Source organism: Wasmannia auropunctata, unplaced genomic scaffold, assembly GCF_000956235.1.
Source record: "Wasmannia auropunctata unplaced genomic scaffold, wasmannia.A_1.0 LD334579.1, whole genome shotgun sequence".
Classification (NCBI taxonomy): Eukaryota; Metazoa; Arthropoda; class Insecta; order Hymenoptera; family Formicidae; genus Wasmannia; species Wasmannia auropunctata.
Genome location: NW_012028311.1, coordinates 782,768 through 804,034, shown reverse-complemented (window position 1 = coordinate 804,034; position 21,267 = coordinate 782,768). Strand labels below are relative to the sequence as shown.

General features: G+C 38.1%; 4 protein-coding genes across 15 annotated transcripts in view; 2 read left to right on the top strand and 2 right to left on the bottom strand.

Moving 5' to 3' along the window:
* Nucleotides 1-53: 53 nt before the first annotated feature.
* LOC105458232 lies at nucleotides 54-10,960 on the top strand. Of its 3 annotated transcripts, none has more exons than XM_011703391.1 (20): nucleotides 54-250; nucleotides 885-1,167; nucleotides 1,509-1,774; nucleotides 2,212-2,491; nucleotides 2,650-2,856; nucleotides 2,956-3,160; nucleotides 3,521-3,766; nucleotides 4,004-4,232; nucleotides 4,376-4,732; nucleotides 4,874-4,950; nucleotides 5,043-5,316; nucleotides 5,410-5,625; nucleotides 5,685-5,873; nucleotides 5,963-6,219; nucleotides 6,353-6,605; nucleotides 6,777-6,997; nucleotides 7,108-7,276; nucleotides 7,350-7,479; nucleotides 7,557-7,657; nucleotides 10,769-10,960. In XM_011703391.1, exons 1-19 carry the CDS (start codon nucleotides 152-154, stop codon nucleotides 7,646-7,648), a joined length of 4,050 nt encoding a protein of 1,349 aa, XP_011701693.1. In that variant the 5' UTR covers nucleotides 54-151; the 3' UTR covers nucleotides 7,649-7,657; nucleotides 10,769-10,960. The 3 variants fall into 3 exon arrangements, with proteins under 3 accessions (XP_011701693.1, XP_011701692.1, XP_011701694.1); XM_011703390.1 differs by lacking the exon at nucleotides 10,769-10,960 and adding an exon at nucleotides 8,132-8,214; XM_011703392.1 differs by lacking the exon at nucleotides 10,769-10,960 and having other exon boundaries at nucleotides 55-250; nucleotides 948-1,167; nucleotides 7,557-7,668.
* On the bottom strand, nucleotides 8,109-9,904 carry LOC105458233 (tRNA (guanine-N(7)-)-methyltransferase). The gene is made up of 6 exons (XM_011703393.1): nucleotides 9,249-9,904; nucleotides 9,035-9,162; nucleotides 8,769-8,953; nucleotides 8,569-8,682; nucleotides 8,334-8,435; nucleotides 8,109-8,259 (listed from the first exon to the last, which is right to left on the bottom strand). The coding sequence occupies exons 1-6, from the start codon at nucleotides 9,350-9,352 to the stop codon at nucleotides 8,128-8,130; spliced, it is 765 nt and encodes a 254-aa protein (XP_011701695.1). The 5' UTR covers nucleotides 9,353-9,904; the 3' UTR covers nucleotides 8,109-8,127.
* Nucleotides 10,228-21,267, bottom strand: part of LOC105458235 — a 21,559-nt gene continuing 10,519 nt past the window's right edge. For 9 of the 10 annotated variants that reach the window (XR_975510.1, XR_975512.1, XR_975513.1 and 6 more), the window contains one exon: nucleotides 12,289-13,254. Coding sequence is in view for 3 of the 10 variants with exons in the window: in XM_011703395.1 (XP_011701697.1) it covers nucleotides 13,062-13,254 (193 nt within the window). In the remaining 7 variants the exon portion in view is untranslated. Of the gene's footprint in view, nucleotides 10,349-12,288; nucleotides 13,255-21,267 lie in introns of those variants that run through there. The other variant, XR_975509.1, reaches the window with a different exon arrangement.
* Nucleotides 17,743-21,267, top strand: part of LOC105458236 (kinase D-interacting substrate of 220 kDa) — a 24,657-nt gene continuing 21,132 nt past the window's right edge. Inside the window, exon 1 of the mRNA XM_011703398.1 lies at nucleotides 17,743-17,831. The gene's annotated coding sequence lies outside the window, so the exon portion shown is untranslated. The remainder of the gene's footprint in view (nucleotides 17,832-21,267) is intronic.

Genomic DNA, 21,267 nt, shown 5'->3' with positions numbered 1-21,267 from the left:
GACAGACATCGATCGCGCGATCGAGACCTCGATGAGAGAGATCCTTGCGCCGCTCTTCTCGGAGCGATGGAAGGAGAGGGAGGACGAGAGAGAGAGAGAGAGAGAAAGAAGGAAATGTTGCTCGATAATCAGATAGAAACGAAAAGAGAAAATGCGCTGCGAAGCGAGTAGAAAAATTCAGGTGGACTTCGGCGAGGTAGAAACGGGCGCCGCGGCCGTCAAGTGCCTGGTGATAGTCAACGAAAGTTGCGTTAGTGTCCTTGTCAACATCTTAAAAACGATTTCGCTCTTGGACGATTCGATTGAATTAAGGAGGCACTTGAAATGATCAAAATATCAATTTTTTTAATTTAAAAAGAGAGCAAATTACTTTCTGCATTTTTAAACTGTATAAAATGAATTTTGGATATAAAATCTAAAAAGAGGATTATGTTAATATTTTAACTCTTTGTCTATAATGTTTGAATTTTGATCAGAATTTTAATTCACAAGAGAATGTATTTGAAAATTGCCAAAGTATCAATTTTTTGATTAAAAAAGATAGTAGATTGCTCCTCACACATTTTGAGTTATAATAAATAATTTTTTAATATATATAAATATATAAAAAAAAGGTTAATTAAATGCCGTAGGTTGTAATAATTGAAAATTGCGTTCATTTCTTTCCTATGCCCAAAAATATAATTTTGACCAAAACTTCGGTTAATTCAAAAGAATGCGTCCGAAGAGAAATGTAAATTTTTGGATGCGCTTAAGTATTCAAAAAGAGCGATTAAACATTTAGTTTTGCGATCTAAATGATTATAGAAGCGAATATGAATGAAGAAATAACAAAAACAATTTGTCTAAAATTTTTATTCTATTTGTCATTTTGCTTGTAAAAGCCTTCAGCATTTTGCGAGAGTGCACTCACGTTGCTGCGAGCACTGATCGATGATGTGATACAGATCGAGCAGATCTACGAGGCTCGAAGAGACGCGGCTACCAATCCGCTGGATCACGTGTTTGAATTATGCTGCTATTCGTGGTCTCTGCTTCCTGGCCATGCGTACAAGTGCAAAATATACTATCGACCGTTCGTGCCGTTCACCGTAAACGTAGATTACTTTACGATCGTGGATTCAGCTGGCGGACGCGCGGAAATCCAAGTTCGCGGAACGTGCATCGGTATATGTATTTCAATTAACAGTCTCGAGAAATCGTTCGTGGATCTTTTGTAAGTTATAAGCTCGCTGAATTTCGAGGAACTCAATTATCGAAGGCAGACGTCAGCGGATTCAGAAAGAGATAATTATAACGACTCTATATACGTATACATTTTTTCATTGAAAAGCGCACGTCACTCGAGATCCCTGTAATGAATTATATAAGAATGGATAAATCCTACTTAATTTACGTTATGAATCATTAATTATCCAGGCACGCGTGTTCTGAAATCGATAGCATACGTGACGAAGCGTTTTTTCGTCACCGTGTGACGTAGATTGATCATCACTTACGTTACGCAGGACCCGTGGTCTCGTTGTCCGTCACGAGATTAGTCATGGTGTGCACGAGCGAGAATCGCCTGGCGAAAAAGCGGATCAGGCTCGTCAACGAGTCGAAAGCCACGGCGACTTTCGTGTTCGACGTCGACCCGCTTCGGCAGCCGTTCGAAGCGAATCCACGGCACGGGCACATCGAGCCCTCCTCTCGCAAATGCGTAACGATTACCTTCGCGCCGCGGGAAGCCGGGATCTACGCACGCCACTTCCCGTGTTTGATCCTGAATCATGTAATTGGGAAAATTTGAATTTGCAATTTCCACTAAGGCGCGCGATCTTTATACGTAAGTCGCGGGATCGACAAACTGCGGCCCGCGGGCCAAACTCGGCCCGCCGTTTAAATTTCGTGCAGCCTGCGCAAAGTTATTATCATTACATTTCGAATATCGTCGCCAAAAAGTTTCTGCGAATCTTTTTTTTATCTTTAATTCTTACTAATCTTACGTGATATTTTTTGGCCCACTAAAATATTTTCCACTCAGTCGGAAAAAGTAAATACTATACGTAATATCTTTTTGACTCATTAAAATGTATTTCACTCTGTCGACACTCTGTCGGAAAAAGTGTGCCGACCCTCTGCGTTAGGTTGTTTGTGATTCTATCATGCATACATAAAAAAAATGTTCTATTTGTTTACGTGAAGTATTCACGCTGATACATTTTACAGAAACCGATTATCATAGAATTATACGGCTACTGCTGCACGGCGTTATGTAAAATCATACATAGCCGCTTTAATTATCCTTCGAGATTAAAAAATGGCTTCGAAGGATACACGAGTGATACTGTCATCGCCGCGCAAGATTTACCTGCGATTTCTTCATCGAAGAATTGCATCGACTTTGGCCAGGCCGACGTGGAGGTGGAAAACGCTACACGAAAAATTCCGGAAACCCTGTGTCTCACTAATCACAGCCAGTCCGACGTATTAATTAAATGGGATCATGGTTGTCGTTTATCAAATCAATATACGTTATTATATTAACATTTTATTTTTACTTTCTATTTTTTTTTACTTGTAGGATTGTTTTAAAAGTGGACGCAGACATTAAAATTAGACGGTTACAAACGTAATAATTAAATAATTAATTAATCTCGTATGTAGACGTCAAAGAAATTTTCGTTATAACACCCACTATTGCGAGGATACCGGCGAGTCAGACGGCTCTGTTCGAAGTCACGTTCAGTCCCGACCGAGCGAGTAATTTCTTTGCGAGAGACCTCGTCGGAGATGTTTTTGTCGAACGACAAGAAAACCACTCCGGAGAAGAAGCCCTGACGTTCCCCGCGATCACATCCGTGCGACTAATCGGTGCGTACGTCCCTCCTTTCCTTCTCGGTCTCTCGCATTTTCCTCATCTCTTTGCATGACACCGCCGATTATCTAATTCGATCCGTCTTTCTTGCGCAGGCCACTCCTTTCCCGTTTGCTCCGATGGTTGGATTCCGCAGTACGAGGCACCTCACGTAGTTAAGATGTTCCCTTGCATGCCGTCGTCATCGACGTACACCACGTTCCTGATACGAAAATACGGGCATCTACCGCTGATGTATCGCTTTGTGCCACCGGCATCGAGCCACTTCGTCGTGAAGCCGATGATGGGCGTAATTCATCAGTACTGGCGTTTATAATATCAAATTCTACACATCTCTGGCTGCGTTTCATTTCACGCATGATGCGCGTGACGTATCATTTTATTCCTGCTCACCGAATGTTATAACAAAGATGAAATGATATATCATGAGCATCATGCAATTCATGCATGGAACGCAGCATCTAATTATTCGGATTTCGCGCGAAATCTCATTGCAATGCGCACCGCATATATTACATAAATAATTTACCGCATATTATATTTATCTTTACATTCATCTTTTTCAAAGTATTTAAAACGATTTATATTGTATTTTTTTAGTACGTCTAATACCATGTTCAGTTTCTATACCTATTCAACGAGGCATTATGATTCTTTCAGAGATTATCAAATCATTGTAGTCGGCATGTTACCCGAAAACAATGACGAACGCGTTTATATGGAACGTTGGGCGATACGTTTCAACGGAAACACGAAATCGGAATGTTTCATAGATTTTCAGGGATACACAGAATACGCGAATGTCAGTTTCTGCGGCAGAGATATCGTGAGCTTCGCACCGACATTTCCAGGCTGTCAGACCCCGCAGCAGTTCTGCATGCGAAATATCACTCGACATACAATAAAGTAAATTTCTACATAATGATTAATTCCAAAAATAAAATACACACATACTAATACTTAGTAATAAAAATGAGTTAGACATCAAGTAATGAAAACTGTATTTTAATTGTATCTATATAATCACTTTTGTTATTATAAAAAATTAATTAAAAGCATTTCTAAGAGAGTAGACTATTCTAATTTATTATTGTGATTGTGTAACTATATATTGTATAACGTCGATTCCCCCCCCCCCTTTAGATATGAATTTATTAACGTGGCGCCTGAACTTCAAATGCGAAATGGATATGGCAAAATTTGCGCGAACGATATCATCACTCACAAATGGTTCTTCTGTCCTACAGTACTTGGAGTCTACGAGTTTGATATAAATTGCTTATTAATCGTACTGAAAGAGGGAATACCCGTTGGCTTTAGCGTCTGTGTAACATTACATGTAACAGGAAGATGCGAATCTGGCTTTCTTGTGGTAAGTTAATTAATAAATAATAAAAATATAATAAATTAAATAATAATATAAATAGGTTCTTTAAAATAACGAATAATAACAAAATAGTAAAAATCTTATAATAAAATAATTTTAATAATGTATATTGTTAATGTGTTTGTTAGTCAACGCCGGACGAATTGAACTTCGGAATCCAAGCGTACAACGATACGAAAGAATTAAGTTTTCACGTATCTAATTTGAGTCCCGTAAACATCTATTACAAAATAACACGTAACCATTGCAATTGGCCAGTCGGGAATATAGAACGTGATGTAAAAATACATCCGATCGTGGATAACGTTCTTGCCGGACAAGAGAAAATCATTACTATTTTTATCACACCCACTATTCCGGGATATTACGAATTTTTCGTTCAATATTTTATGAGAATGAGTTCTGACATGAACACGTTGATCCCGAGTCAGACACCGAGGAATATCTGTAAAGTGCGCTGTTTATGTATATTGCCTACTTTGAAGGTAAAAATGAATTCATATATAGTATTATTTTTTTAAATTTACCAATAGAAGCGCATTTTAAAAATATAAATGTAATTGTGATTTGACGAAATAATATAATTGTAATAAATGGAATGATTGTTCTTTCTTAATGAACGATAGGTGATAGATCTGCAATGTTGCGGATCTTATCCGGATATGAGCAAAGCTCTCTTTTGGAAGCTGATGAAAATAAACACGTATATGGAATTTCATGTCATTTCTCGATTTTGTATAAACGCATAATTCAATGATCTTAATTATATGTATGTGTGTGTGCATGCATTTCTAGGCTCAATATGTTACTCAGAGATTTGCAACCGGGAACGTCACAAACGTTGCACATTAATTTCCCGGCAATGATTTTACAAAGCCCAAAGATTATCGTAAAATTGCTTCTAATAAACGCAGCTGAAGTGACTGCTTCGTGGAATATAAAAAAAATACAGCTCTGTTCCTGCCGGCCAGTTACAAAGATTCAAGGCTTCAAATCTCTTCCACGTGCGAAATACGATTGCTTGCATAGGAAAGTGTGTTCTATATTGCCAAAAACGGGAAATCTAAAAGTATAATCCTTAATTCCTGATGTTATAGTAATTTTTTTATCATTAATTTATCATCGTCGTTTAATTTATTATCATCGTTTCAATAAAATGCAGCCAAGAGAGGAGACCTGGATAACTCTAGAGCTACATTACGTATTGCTAGGCGAGACCGAGGCAAAGTTCGACTTGGATCTTGGAGATAACCGTCATATTTTCTTTGTCACGAAGATTGAATCTTTATCCGATTCTGATAATAAGCTCCATCTTTTAAATGGTTCGCATTTTCAATTTCAGCATGTTTACATTGGAGAGAAGGATCCTATTTATCAGGTTTGTTTTTAGCTGCATTTAAAGATTATGATAATGTCGATAACGTGAAAATTGTTCAGGTGTGTTGGCTGCATAATGGAACGAACCACAGCATTCCGTTTTCCATAAACCCGAGAATGATGTACGAAATAAATCAGGAATATTGCTATAAGGTTTTTTCCTGCGCGGCTCCACGCGGAATTGCGAATCCGCAAACTTCCGTCCCAATTCTTTTAAAGTTTCAGCCAAGACGATTCGGCATATTTAAGGTATATATATATAATAAAAGTAGACAAAATTAATGAATACATTTTTCTCGTCAAATAAAAAACTTTTCATTGATGTATCTCTTTCTCAGGGGAAACTGCGTTTAACTTTGGGTGACAAAGAAGAAGAACTGACACTTGAAGGCGAATCCTCTTTGCCACATAAACCAGCAACAATTGGAGAATATGTGTCATGCGAACGTAACTTCGAGGATGACGAAGATATTCCTATATTCTTTAATACTGACTGCATAGACGTTTCTCACATGGCTACGCACAGCCATGTAGTTAAAATGATTATGATACACAATAATTTGGTGCAAGATGTACTCGCTTACGAATGGAAAAGGTTTGCTTAAATTAAATCATATAGTACTGTAGAATGAATTATTATTAATCGGACTAAAAGGTTTTCTCTCTCTCTCTCTCTCTCTCTCTCTCTCTCTCTCTCTAAGTGAAATTAATATTTCTTTACCATTCAGACGTGAGATATCGGACTTAATCCACGTGGAAATTTATCCGCGAAAAGGCTTGATAAAACCAATGTCCACTAAAAGCTTTCGTGTAAATATATATAGCAAAGGATACCCTTGCATGATTAATATTGATATACCGTGCAAGTTTATTAATACCAGCGAAAGGCGGATCTATCAGCGAAGTGTATATATTCATGAAGGCTTGTCTCAAGAATTGAAAGAACAGTTTACTATCACGGAAAAAGGCATTAGCGTTCCAGTAAATAGAATATACAAAATATTCCCGTAAAATGTTAAAGCTTTAAAAAGATTGATTTAAGAAAGATCTAATGTAAAACTTGCAAGAAAGTGATTAGAAAGTTAAATTTATGTAAAGATAAAAAGTTTCTCTTTAAACTTCTAAATTTATACACTTTTTCTGTCTCTATAGGAATTACCGACGAAGATCTTAGAAAAACCTCATCCGTTTTACAAAGCCATAACGATTCGATGTTCTATATACAGCGTGGAAGATAAACTTTTGAAAGTTAGTCTAAAGAAAGAATTAATAGGTGCTCCGCCAAAAGAAATATGCATCGAAGAAAACGAGAAAATGACATTCGAAAAAGAAGATATTAGTCGATCTTCATTCATTATAGAGGGTCTATTGTGGTAAAATATTAATTTCCATAAATATTACAATAATAAGCAAGAGGGATCTAGATTAATTTATTTGTGAAATAAATGTTTTTAGTAGTTTGATGCACTTCGTTACATTTTAGGGAGATAATCAATAGTAAACTATTCAAAGATCTAATGCAGGACATTTTGCGAGAAAGATTGAATTTATTTTACTCGCAATTTAAAATGAGTTCGTACGAAAGAAAAAGATTGATACGAAGATCATACACTTCACCGCCGCGAGCGTTAATTAATCGTGTATTTGAAGAGGTAGTACTTTATTTTTGATTCAATTAATATTTATTAAACATAGGATTAATTGCCGATCGCCTTTATTTTGTAGATGTTATTCATCATAATGCACGAAGAATTTGCTTTGAAAACTGCACATTTAGTTCAACATACAGACGTCAGACACACAGACTACTTGAACTTGATACCTAGCGTGAGCAGGCGAAACACAATCAGACGAGGTATTACGAAATATATTTTATTTTTAAAATATAATCATTAATCTTATTCTCTACAACAATCTTATCTTCTGTCACAGAAACATTATTGCTGCGTCAAGATAGATATGACTCCACCTTATCAGACTTAATACCTTCAGAGTTACCTCCTAGAATATCTTTTGCCGTGTAATTATACAAGGTGAGTCATTTGACATTTGAATATATTCAAAAGAAAGCATTTTAGCAGAAAAAAAATAATTCAGGCGAAAGACTAATATATTGGAATAATCAGTTTGACCTTTGGAATTAAAGTCACTTTTCACTTTCTTAATTATTAACTATTACTACTATTATACTGTTTATCACATATTACATATTCTTAAATCAGACTTTGTGTTGTTTCCAAAAAAAAAACCCTTTAAAGCCCTTTTCTAAGATATGTTTTGCTAACGTAATTTAAATATAGACGTAGTTTAAATTTAGACTCAGATGTGCCAGGAAGAGATATTTATTAGAAATATTTAAAAAGCACACAATTAATAACAATGCGAATAAAATTTCTAGTGCCAAAAATATAAAAAATTACATTAGTTTTTTTTTAGAGTAAGATATTTAAGTGTTTAAAGTTAAATAACTCACCCTATATACAATTACATGTGACTACCGGTACTAGGTATTCATTGTAATATATGGATCCGCGATCCTCCTGAACACGGCCAGAAATTTATCTCCTTTATTCCTGGTGACTTTCTTGCCTTCCTCAGTGCTCTCATATAATTTTTCAACTACAGGATCCTCCGCCTGCGTCAATAAAATTTGTCAACATCTCCATGTATCGTATAAGAAAAGAAAAAGAAAATAAAAAGAGTATTTACCAAATCTTGCTTAGCAACCTCTTCAAAAAGTGGATGTTCTTGGAAATGTTTAACTATCCATTTGTGTAGATCTTCCACATCTGTTATCGTATATATTATAGCCTGTGTAATAATTTTAAAAAATTAATTCTTTACACAAGTAACAAGTGTTGTAATACGGTTATATAGTTATAGTTGAATAGGAAATTATATTACTGTTGGTTGCTAGGAATATAACAAACTAAGCGATACTTACCCCCTCGGCTAAAACATAAGCATATTCTGCCAGCAGCGACTTATTTATTATTCGCCATTTAACCTTCGATTTTTTGAAGTGTGGATCTGGATACAGGAAGAACATCTTCTTCAGCTAGACAGATTAAAGGTACAGATTAATTACACAGACTATTCTATCCTCTTGTATGTATGGAGCAGTTGAGAACACTTTTCATTTACCTGTCCCTTCCTGAAATAATTTGGCAGATATTTCATGGCGTTTGTTCTTAGGCATGCGATGTTCTGGTATTGGCCAGGATTCTGCGACCGTAAGGCATTGATGCGATCTACGGTGTAGTCCGATACTTTTACTCGGATTTCCATGCCGAGTATCAGACTGTCCGGGAACATCGGAGATAAGGTAACTGAGGATAAATTCGTCGATTACTTTGATTTTTCGGTAAAATAGTTAAAAAAAAGGAAGAGACCTAAAAAAAAGAAATTACCTAGTAATCCTCCATAGCCACAGCCAATATCCGCGAATTCCACACGTTTCTCCGGCGTTTGCTCGGCGTCGCTTCGAAAGTGCTGTGGATAAAAGGTGCTCCAATCCATCAACTCCGGTTTTCTCGGACTGCAATGTGTAAATGACAGACGATAAATAACGACTGCTTTGTAATCTCGACGAGAGTAAAAATACGCACGAAAAAAACTACTCACTATTCGAAGCAGTGGTCGGCAATGGGATTCGAATGCGCGCGTTGTCTATAAAATTTCTTTTGCGGTAAAGCCAGTTTATCGTCGTCAGACAGCGTCGCCGACATGATTGCGATAACGCTAAATATCTTTAAGTAAATTCGAAAGAACGCAAAACGTCTGCTTGACTCCTCTTTCACCGATGCAACGTGAAGGAGAGTTTTTGATGTGTTGCTCCAACTTCTGAGTGATGAATTTGCGTCTTCAAGTTTTTGTTTTTTTCGTCTTACGTGAGACACGTGTTGTCGACCTGCCCGGAAATGTCCGGAGACAAGTTTTTCGATTGTATCGCTCAATTGGCGTCTTCAGTCTAACCTAACCCTCTCCACGAGGGTTCTATGATGTAGTCAAACGTGAATGCATTTTAGGTTAAGTCCAACCACGGTAAAACACACTCTCTTTCAATCCCCGCAGTTTGTTCCAACGCGTTAAATTACATAATTATATTCTAGCGCTGCGGAAAGAAAAAATATAGATGTGTAATTAAAGAAGGGAGTTTTTCTTAAGCATTCAGAAATTAGGACGAAACAAGAATACACGCGAGTCCGTACACGTTGCGAGTCATTTGGAAGTGCAACAAAGGAAGTGCAGCCGCGCAGTGCAGCGGGAGCGATCAGCTGATCGTGAGCGCGCGCCGCTCGTCCCATCTCGCGGACGACGTCGGCACCAACGGCGCGGCGAGAAAGAAAGACGTGTACTACGTACGCGAGACGGCGGCGGGGGAGTCATCGCGTTCGCGCGCACGGTGTGAGACTTTCCTTTGTTGTTGCGTACGTCGTCGTCTTCCTCTATCGCCGCCGGCGGCCTTGCGAACGTGTCAGTGAAACATGTAATCGCGGGCGGGAATCGTGGGTTAACTTACGTAACGCGCGACGCGGGCCGACGCCGCCGGCTTGGTGAGCGGTCGAACTCCTCGGGGGAATCCATCCGCACAGGTGAGAGGTTAGGAAACTCGGCAGCTCCGTGCTTCCTGCGACGTTTGCTCCATCGTGTCATCCCTCGGGACCGCGATGAATCAAGCGTACTCGCGTACCTGCGTCACCCTATGCGAACGCGTCTTTGTCCTACGCGAACGTTTCGTACAATCAGATAAGAAGTGGATCGGAAATGACTGTGTCGTTGCGGTGACAGGAACCGTCTAGTTCAGTTTTCCCCGACAATGTCATTTCTGGATCGGGAAATGAGCGTACGGTGATATTACGTTATTGGGCGTTAATTAATTAACGATAGATGGGATTTAAGTAAATGGTTAATTGTATCATCAACGGCGCGAATTTCTTTTTCGAATTTCTTTTTTTTTTTTAATGGCAAGAAAGACGAGAGGAGCAGAGGAGCACAAAGAGATATTATTTCGAGGACGCGAATCCTTATAGCGATTTAGTATTGAAAATTGTTTGCAAAAGAGTGGGATGGCTATTATCTAATCTTCAGATAAGCCACGTAACTTTTTCCGCAGCTATTTATCTGTTTCCGGTTTTTTTCAGGCACATGAGAGAGGCTTATTTATTATTCATCGGATCTTTCGAGGAAGCGATCTTTCATTTAGTTGGTAAGCCATCTTACTTTTTTTCTTGCTCAACCAATGAGTTAATTCGAAAACGCACAGACGAAAAAAGGAACTGCATTTTAACGATACCAAGTGTAATCATAAATGAAATGTAAAAATTTGAAATGCGGTGAAGAATTTTTTTTGTAGAATTTACCGTCAAATGTTAATTAAGAGCTTTACGAGTAATCTAATTTGCATGCCTTAATTATTGATGTCAATTTTTATAACGTTATATTTCTAAATTTTTATTTTAGACGCGAAAAATTTGAGAAATTACAAGCAAAAAATAAGATAAATTTTAATTTTTAGTAATTATTTGATTTGGCTCAACAAATTTGGCATAATAATTAATTGATTCAGTTAATCAAATGATTTTTTGCCGTGTAACTGTTGACAATGATATTTATCATACAGTCAACAAGTAATTATCGGACACGTGCTGTTATACAAAATTTAATCGGATTCAACGATCATCGTTAAAACGATTTACTTACATGAAATTAATGCCTTGCATTTATGCTCGCGCTTCGTCCACGTGGAAACGGTCGCACGCGTCATACGATATCGATTGCAAATGGAATGTAGATAAGTTCCAAGGAAATTGCATAATACGATTGATATTTGCGCTTCAATCGGCGATACGTTAAATCGATGAGAATGATCGCTAGCTAATACATATGTACTTGTATGAGTATTTTCTCATATTGCACTGTCGAATGATTGATGTTTACCGATTGCGAAATGTCGAGGTCAAGTCTTATGCAAAAACTAGGGAAAACTGAAAATAATTAGCAAAATTAGCAAGCGCAGAATTAACAATTTCAAATATTTGGCATTTAATGTCTAAGAAAACGCAGAAAAATAAAATGTTAAAAGTAAGCTTATTATATAGTAAGCGTTTATTGTATAGAATGCATCGTACATTATATATAGAATGTTATGTATGTAGCATTATATAAAAAACTTTATTAAATAAAAAGTATATAAAAATAATAAATACAAGACAATACTTTTCGCGCTTGTTAATATTGTCAAAAATTTTATACGCTTGAATTTGAACATATTTTTTTTATCGCGAAATGAACGAGAAAACACTTTTTTTAGGCAAATTGTCTTGCTTTTTTTTTCGTGATAACTATTGTACGCAACCGCGTTTGACGCGTTCGCACTCGGAGCACAATTTGAGAACCGCTGGTTCATGTGAGCCTCGCGTGCCGAATACGACAAAGCCTACCGAGCGATCGTGTGTATGTAAATATAAGCCGAGTGACCCACGGCTCTAGTTACTCATCGAAATCATTGGCGAATTGGTAATACACAAAGTCTGTCGCGAAGGAGAATGTCGTACGAAGATGACTCGGCATCCGAATCCAAGATTGTGTCACCAAAATGGAACATGTCTTGGGATCCTAGGTCGTGGTTCAACTCTAACACAGATCCCGATTTGGTAAATAGTTTCGGAACTGATCATTTTATTTCAAATAGTTACAAATCGCGAAACGCACCGGGCTGATATCACGTGCTCTATTTCGAGCTGCGAGCGAGTTTAAATTCCCTTTGTCTTGTTGGAAATTCTGCGGATATTTGAGGGAAAGTGAAATAAATTTTACCGACGCGAGAGAAACAACATTTCGCATGTATCTTTCCTCGTATATTCCCGTTGTTAAAGAGAGGAAAATAGGTCGAGCTTATTGAATCGTACATTTTTCATTGCACAGGATTGTTGATACTGTTGTTATCAATCGAGACTTCCTCAATATGTACTATTACTTGAAGTACAGCAGCCGGTATTATTACGCCGTTTCGTGTGTAAAAGATAATATTGTGGCAAGTAATATCTTTGATTATTTTAATTATCACATTTTTCTCAAACAGAAAAGGCTCACGCGCCTGCCTATCTCTTAATTTAAAAATTGCTTGTATTTTTCATCAAAACTTTATAACTAAAATAAAACTAATTAATAATTTTTAATTTTAATAGTTTGCTTTACAAAGATTACAAAAAGTTTGCTATCTTATAACGCTGTAATTTAATTAATCTTCTTCTATACCTTCTTTCTCTTCTTCTTTATTCGGGCAGATTTTCATTGTCTCATAAATATGCTGGCAAACATTTACACCGTGCCGTCTCCTCGTATCACTATTTATTCTCGTTGTAAATACACATTTGCAACACTACATTGTTCATCGACATTTGTTTAGTCTGGGACAGCTGATGCATTTAGCGATCAGCTGTTCGTACTTATAGTCGGCGCGCAATTCTCGAGTTGTCGATTACTCATTCTCCGCGTCATCCGAATAACGGAATAAACAAAGCACGTTTCGAAAACTTTTACCAACTTCGGAATGAGACTTCTCCAACGGTTAATAATGCCGTCACATACGATATCTAAAGATGATTCCACTGATATGATGAAGATACTGAAATAGTTAATATTTTCAATAAAATTTTCCAAGTCGATATCTTTCTATCATAACTTATGTATTTATAATTTGCTAAATAATTTGCTGTATTTATTAGATTGGATTAATAGATATTGAATATTTCACAGCTCAGATTTTTACCGTTCATTCAGATTTCGATACGAGAATCCTGATTATTTTATTGATTAGACACACACAAGCGCGCGCGCGTTCGATCTTATTTATCACATATTTATCACATGAAATGTATAATAAAGTTTCATATCTAGCATTAAAATGCGTAGTGAAAATACGAGCCAGTATTCAAAGAATTCTATATATATAAATATACATATATGTATATTATCGTCAGCATTTTCGCTATGAATTTATCTTTAAATGTGATTCTCTTTTTGTTGACGTAAAAAACGCAATCTTATCTCAATGTTTAGTAAATCATTTCTGCGAAAATGGACATTCCAGGCAGGGTATTTCACGGAGATAATAAAATGACTATTATTATTAAATGTGAATATTTATTATATTATACGTTATGAATCAAGATAGATCAAAAAATATCTCCTGAATAACGCGTCTGGTTGTTTAACGCCGTATAAAAATAAAGAAGAGCAACGTCTTCCTGAATATTCTCCTACGTCCTCCTACGACAATGACCGAATGACGTCGTCGCCTGGTGCGCGTTCCCCTCTCTTTCTTTTTCGCATCACCTGGCGAACGGGCCAGCCCCGCCGTCCACGTGGACGGATCGCCCACACGCCGAGTGTCAGGTGTTGTTGCCGCGGTCAATTGTTCTCTCGGCCGCAGTACGCGAAGGATGTTGCGCCGCTCGGCATCGGTTTCGTGCGAGCGCCGAGCGCGAGTCAGCCGCGCAATCAAACTATCGTTATCAATCTGCGGTTTTCTTCGTCCTAACCGTCCTGATTTCGCCACACCATGCATACAGTGCGCAAGATACTTTCGTCGTTGGCATATATTTCTCGGGCAATGATGCTGCTCAACGGAGAACGCGAAGAGTAAATTGAAAAATAGCACAGTGAATTAAAAAAAAAACCGAAAAATTTGATAAAGAAATAAATGTGCGTTTGTCGTGTTGTGCGCAGTGATATGTATATTTTGTGACAGTCGTGTGAAAATTTCTTTCTAGAAGTAGAATTAGATATATATTGTGTGAGATTGTTAATGGTGTCCCTTTCGCTAATGAAATTATGTATTGATAGAAAGGCAAAGGAGTCCGAAAGGTGATATATAGGTATATATATAGACTCTTACGATACGGCGTATCGTTAATGCGAGAGCCTTCGAATCAAGGAAATTTCCAGTGATCGGGCAGAGCATGAATAACCATTCAAGAGAAGGTTCTCGCTAGTGATACCCTCCTTATCGGTTCTGCAATTCGTGACGTTTTTGCAAATTGCGTGATGTCAGGAATCGTGACGATCGTGACGTATCGCTTCGTTTAGCGAATGATTAAAAGCCCCAAGCCTTCGATCCTTGGCCTCGATCTACTTTGCCGTGGTTTATGATGACTGCCCTACTGCGCCCTTAGACTAAATTGACGGTGGAAATTCTCACGTTCTTTACGACTCCTATATAGACTAGGGATAAATCGAGTTAAATTTTGCGACACTTGCCATTACAATGATGACTGGAAGACATGTCATTATCGTCTTTGCAAATTTATCGCTCTAGAAGTATATAATCCCTAATTAACGTTCTCTCGGAGATAGCAGTCACTTCTTTATTTGCGAAAATTGCTGCCAAAGCGTTTCTAATCTCGAATGAGACACGTCTCGACATTGTAATTTCGCAATTTTAATAGCTCTGAGTTTTATTTCTCATAATTATTATGTCCAATTATGAAATGTTTCTGAACGAAGATTTCAAAGCTCATATTTCATAAAGTAGATCTTTTAACATCTTTGCAAAAGGAAAAAGGCAATGAAGTAAATAATAAAGTAAAATAAAAAAAATAATGAGAATAGGAAACTAATAATGATTTAAATAATAAAAAATAGTTATACGTAAGTTGTTAACAAAAAATGACGTAGCGCTTTCAACCATTTAGCACTATCACAAGAACGTTATTTGCAAGTCAGCGATATAAGTTTTTACATTTCTTGCGCTTCGGACTTCTTACACTTCGATCGTTTTCCCGTCCTATATATTTGCGACGCGTGGCCTGAATTCCCCCGATTTATTTCTCGCAGAACACTCGATGCCATGTTGTAGCGCGAAAATAATTCGCGGCACGCATACCAGCGGGAATGTCAACGTTTTCGATGAAATAACCTGTCGTTTCGCATCCTAAAATAAAATTGAAGCGACGTAGCTCTGAGAAGACGTCATCTGTATAATGAGCCTTATTCCATAATGCGCTTCACTGTCCCGTTTAGTTCTTGCATTTTCGAAGAATTTTACGCAGTCAACGCTGTCTCACATATGTTAATATAAATATTTCGTTATTACAAATATATATACAGTATATAAACTATTTCGGCAATTTTTTTTAAATAATAAAAAAATATACATTTATCATAATTTAAGATTTTTAATTAACATTTTTTAATTCAATGTAATTTAATTTATTATAATTTTGAGGTCAATAATACAGTAAAGTATTAAAAACATCTTTAAGAATGCGATAATAAAATGAATAATATAATATATGTCATTATACTGATTGGCCAAAAATATATTTCACACATGTTGTCAAATGCAGAAACGTGACTGCTTATCAGGTTCTTAAAAAAGGCGATACGTGTCGGGCTGAGATGATAAATAACCGGCGAAGAGAAGATAACCCACGCGTGCACAAACGTTGGCAAACAACGTTCACACGCACGCATATTTACCTTCATTTTCCTCCCGGTAGTGCAGCAGTGAAAGCGTGAACTCTATAGCGCGCGGATCAGCTGATCCATCGATCCTCTCGCGCGATCGATCATTCCGCCTATCGACGCCCGATTATTCTTCATTTCTGATAGAATAATTCTACTTCAGAGTCACCCGCTCAATCACGTTTTTGTGCTTCATCAGTATCGTGTCGCGAATTATCGAATTGTTCGTGCGCGCATTATTGATCGTTTGCGGTAAGCGCTGATAAAATTTCCCGGCATTTCTTAGGTCCCTGTTATACGTATGTTTGGCGTATATATTTATTATCGTCAACGTGATCATTAGTATTTACCGTATCGAAAGTTTTTATTTGTATACTGAGCGATTCCTATCCGTCTCGTTGCTGCAAACGTAAAAAAAAAAAAACGTAAAGCGTAAAAAACCGCGACGCCCTGCTTTATTGCTCTGCTCCATGGTGACAATCGTTATCTTTGCAAGAATGCGATGGACGGTTGTGCGCAAACACGAGAATGTCATTCGCTCGATTCTTTCGAAGGACTCGATGTAATTGGTGGCAGTGCGAGATACGCGCGTCTAATCTAACGTAACATAAATTTTATTACCAAACACTTCAAGAATGTCTAGATAGAACGATCCCAGTCTTATATTCAGACTTAATTGTTCCATCAGTGAAATATCCTCCATCTATTTTGTCATCTCAATGTGGTGCAGTAATAAAAGAAACAATAATAAGTAAAACTCAATATGTGAACAGTATAAAATAAGCGAAGAGAGGCCTTATTCGATAAAAACGGATCTCGGTGCCTAATATTTTTACATGAATTTTACAATTTCCGGTTTCGTAAAATAAAATAAAAATTATTGAAAGTAAGAAGAGAAACAAAAATCTCGCTTTATATTAATTGACTAATTTAAAAATAATGAATTGAAAATGCAAGATAATTAAATGCCTGTTAATATCACGACTGTGGTTATCATCATCGCAAACCTCCGAGATACGTTCCTTGAGCTTGTATCAGTTACGGCTTTTGCGCGATATTCGTGTGTAATTTTACGTAAATGCAATAGTCACGATGATACAGTGGCGACCGCGCAACGAGTCATCCACGCTTCGAGGTATCCTCGTAGCCTTGGGACTACCGAGAAGAGAGTCAAGGAAACGAATGCAGCGGACGATTAGTCCTGCGTTCTTGTTCCCGTGAGCGCACCGGTGATTTTCCAAGAACCGAGACTTGGCACGGCACGGTCGTCGCGCGCGCTTTGCATTAAATTCCGCCTCATCGAATATGCGAATTAATCAACCAATTATGAGAGTTAACCGAGGTGAACGCGTCTGGAGCAGCGTTATTATTTGAAGTGTGACGAACGTGAAACGGTGCCACGTGTTGCGAATACTGTCGGAATGGCTTCTCCTCGTGCCACCCGAAAATCCCGAAGTCAAGGCTTATTCGCAGTGCTAATAGAAAGTGTAAATTTAAATAGCACATTTGTCGATTCCGCGGGACGTCGAGATCGCGAGTGGTAAATGACTCTTTTACGTTGACACGATCCGAATCGTTTGTCGAGAAATGTCGCATCTACGGGCGAAAAGTAGAGTGCTCGGTGACAAGACCTACAAGCACGTTACTGGGACAGGAGAATGTCGCAGAAATCAATTTTCTCTCCTGAAAGGACGCCCTCAAAACATCGTACATCGTCTGGAGCATCGGCTCCACGAGGTAACTTTGCTTCAAGGAATATCATACTGTCATTATTAACGCTCGTTTCCTAATCTTAAATATCTTGCCAGAAGACCGTTGTCCGTATAAGGAGGATCGTTTTCATAATTTAAAAAATTTGTTGCAGCTGTAAATTTATCTCTAGAATACCTATGTTAAATGTCCAATTTAAAGGTACATGAAGTATTAAATAACTTGCGTGACGTTAAATTCTCTTCTTCTGTTGAACGCGTAAGACAGATGATGAAGTCTTTCGCACGTGCGGGTCTTCCCGATAATACGACCGCCGTAACAGGGACTTAAGTGCATGCAAGAAGCGGAAGAGGAAATAGACGAGCGACTTTTTTACTTCGTGGAATCCAATTAGCGCGTGTTCTCGCGCGTACGCTAAAATTATTGTTGTTACGTATCGCGATAAATAGCGCAGCGTGTTGCGACGAGAACGCCGTGTCTCTCGCCGGCGCGGTGGAACGTCGTCGTTGCGAACGTTGTTTCGCGTATTTTCCGAGTGACCCGTTCTCTATTTTCTGAATGGGTCAAAGCTACGTCATTCATATATTATCATGCAGGAGTCACGCACGTTTCATGGTTCTTTCGTTTTGGCAGCGCGCTTTCAGCGGCGCAAAACGCGCTGACTCTCTCGTCTCTAAACAGCGTCCCTCCGAGGAGCCACGACTGGCGCCGCGTTTACGCTCTGTGCTTTCACCGTAAATCAGAGAGCGACGTGACAAAAACCACCGCGAATATACGCGAAGCGTAATTTGCACGTAGCACAGGTTTCTCGGAGTAACTTTAACCGTTAACTATGAACACTAATGAATGGGGGATCTTAGAAACTCCTACTTTTAGATACGAAAAAAGTAAAAATATAAATTACTCTTTGTACACTTGCTTGATGTATTTAATTCTTGTATTTTTCAGCATTAATTACGCACAAATTGCGTTTTCAAGTTTTATGTTTTTTTTTTCTTCTAAAACATAATTAGTCAAAGCAGTGCCGCTTTGTCACATTGTTTTAAGCGCTCGCCACCTTCCGCATCGGTCTCCTCTTCGCGGTTAGGCAGCCGCAGGTTTATTTTCGGTTACCTTCGAGATTGCCAATGCACGCCGCGAGTCTTGGGTGCGACACTGATTAATGAGTCTCCTCTTCTTTTCGACGATGCCTAGGGTCTTGCCAAATTTCTCATTATCATCGTCCACAGACGCTTGTTGCCAAAATAGGCCATCGTGCTTGATTCAGGACATCCGGTTCAGACGGCAGACGTTACGCGAGAGACTTTACTCTGATTAAAAACTATTTTTTAACTAATTGCGGATTGGTAGGGGGTCGACTCGTAGCGGATTACGTCTAAAAATATTCCGTTTGCGTCGCAAATTTAATTTTGGCTGATTATTATTTTAATAAATGCACGACACAGCGACGGTGACTTTATTAACATTTATATAACGTTTTATTTTCCTCCCAATTGCAATTTCAGCGTTTATGTAATATAGAGAAATAAGTAATGTTTTCAGAATTAATGATTGTCTATAATTTTAAGAAAATATATTATAAAATTGATTTTTTTTTTCTAAAAAAGAAATATGTAAAAAACTGAAGTTTTATAAATTGCTGTTTTACAATAGACCTTTTTAACTGAACGTGTTGCACAGTTCATTTTTTTTCTTTTATTCTCCATGTTGGAGAAAAAAAATAAAAATGAACCGTGCAAGAAATCAGTTAAAAAGAACAAGCCTGTATATTCTTTTCTTTTAATTTTTATAAATATTTATTATGCAGCCGTGCATCTCGTTAAAGAGCGTAGTTGATAAAAGTTAACATTTACTCGATATCAGCTAATCGACTCAGGAAATACTGTACTGATTAAAAAACAGCAATGTTCGCGTTATGTATTGAATCGTGCTGGTTGTTATTCATTTATTCATTTTCGCGTAAGTTTTGCCGCAAAAACGTTCGCAGCTCGGCGACACGAGTTACGGAGAATAATATCGTTTCGTTATTTTGCGCGACGTTCATTGGCGGTCTTCGGCATCACGAGGCAGTCGATAAGAGGGATGCCTCACGGTTGATTAGAAAGTTTCGCTCGTGGTCGCAGACCAATAAATCTGTCATTCGAATCGCGAGTAGTCCGCGAAATCAATTGTGATATTTCATTAGTGGCGCCATGAATCACGAAGCACTCGCGTCCCGTCAGTGATACGTTGCCAAGAATATCTTTGGCCACAATATCCATTGGTATTCGATAGTTATTATACAAGGTAGGAGCTATTACAAGACGCGAATCTAATCTTTGTCTTGTCGTCTTGGCAGATCACGGTAATCCGAAACTGTCGTCGCTCTTGGCAATGCGTAGAAACATTAGAGAAGTCTTAATTACGTTTTTAAGCACACAATTTAATATAATTTTCTCATTTTTTTTTTACAATATTCTAGTATATTAGAAACAGAAATTAGCGTTCCTTTGCTTCTTAAGGATTAATATTTTATAAAGCATAAATATTTTTATTGAGAGAGAGAGAGAGAGAGAGAGAGAGAGAGAGAGAATTGTGAAAATATTTTAGGAATTATTAAGATTGAAAAAATTCAAGCTTTATTTCCCCACTTTTCTAAGATATATACGTCATTCCTAATTTCTCCTACATTTATTCCCCTTCTAAGACTATATCGATACGCTTTATAATTTAACTGGTCTTCTATAGTCTTCTATCTCATGATAGGATATCTCTTGAGAAATGGTCGCGCCTTATCGCGACTTTGAGGGGATTGATAATCGGTCCCGTACATGCGTTCGCCTTGGATCTCGTATCTTCGTCGACAGTGGTTCATCACTCGCGGCGTATATCATCCTTTTATATGTTGTGTTGATTTACACGAGGTCGCGAAACTCCTCGCCGGGATACTTTTCGATCGCTATTTACGGGATACTTTCCCAATCGCTCCGGTTTATTTGTTATTCACGAGCGATCCAATACGCGAGTGATAATTTTATTCGCGCGCGATTGATGATTGATGACACATCGCGGACGATGATCCGTCCACGTCAAGAGACGGCCGTTTTCCGTCGCGCGTGAGCGGGTAACGAGAAAGCTCTTCCACAGTTTATCCCTCGCGTGACCCTCGCGAGGAACAACTCTCCGCAGATAGGATGCGACAGTGAGCGAGGAAAATTGACGTATAGAAACAAGACGAGCTGTTATCTACGAGGGTAAACGAACGTCTTTCTGAGACTTTTTGGAAGATTCGCGAGTCTGCTGACGAGCTTCCCCGTGGACACCACGGCCGAAAATTACATTTCCGACCAAATTCCACATCAGGCTGCAGAATGCAGAAACATATTCGCGACGCGTGACGAGAAATTCGGCAGAGATGTGCGAGACTCCAAAGCGAAGTGACTTAATCCAGATATTTCCGTCCGTCCATCTGATTTTATGTGTA

Excerpts from the sequence above, each read along its gene's own strand:
- LOC105458232 (XM_011703391.1), top strand. The coding sequence starts at position 152 with ATGCGCTGCGAAGCGAGTAGAAAAATTCAGGTGGACTTCGGCGAGGTA. Across the intron at positions 4,951-5,042 it reads AAGCTGATGAAAATAAACAC|GCTCAATATGTTACTCAGAG; the intron begins GTATATGGAATT and ends ATGCATTTCTAG. Across the intron at positions 6,998-7,107 it reads ATTATAGAGGGTCTATTGTG|GGAGATAATCAATAGTAAAC; the intron begins GTAAAATATTAA and ends GTTACATTTTAG.
- LOC105458233 (XM_011703393.1), bottom strand. The coding sequence starts at position 9,352 with ATGTCGGCGACGCTGTCTGACGACGATAAACTGGCTTTACCGCAAAAG. Across the intron at positions 8,436-8,568 it reads CTTATGTTTTAGCCGAGGGG|GCTATAATATATACGATAAC; the intron begins GTAAGTATCGCT and ends ATTATTACACAG. Across the intron at positions 8,260-8,333 it reads AGGTTGCTAAGCAAGATTTG|GCGGAGGATCCTGTAGTTGA; the intron begins GTAAATACTCTT and ends TTATTGACGCAG.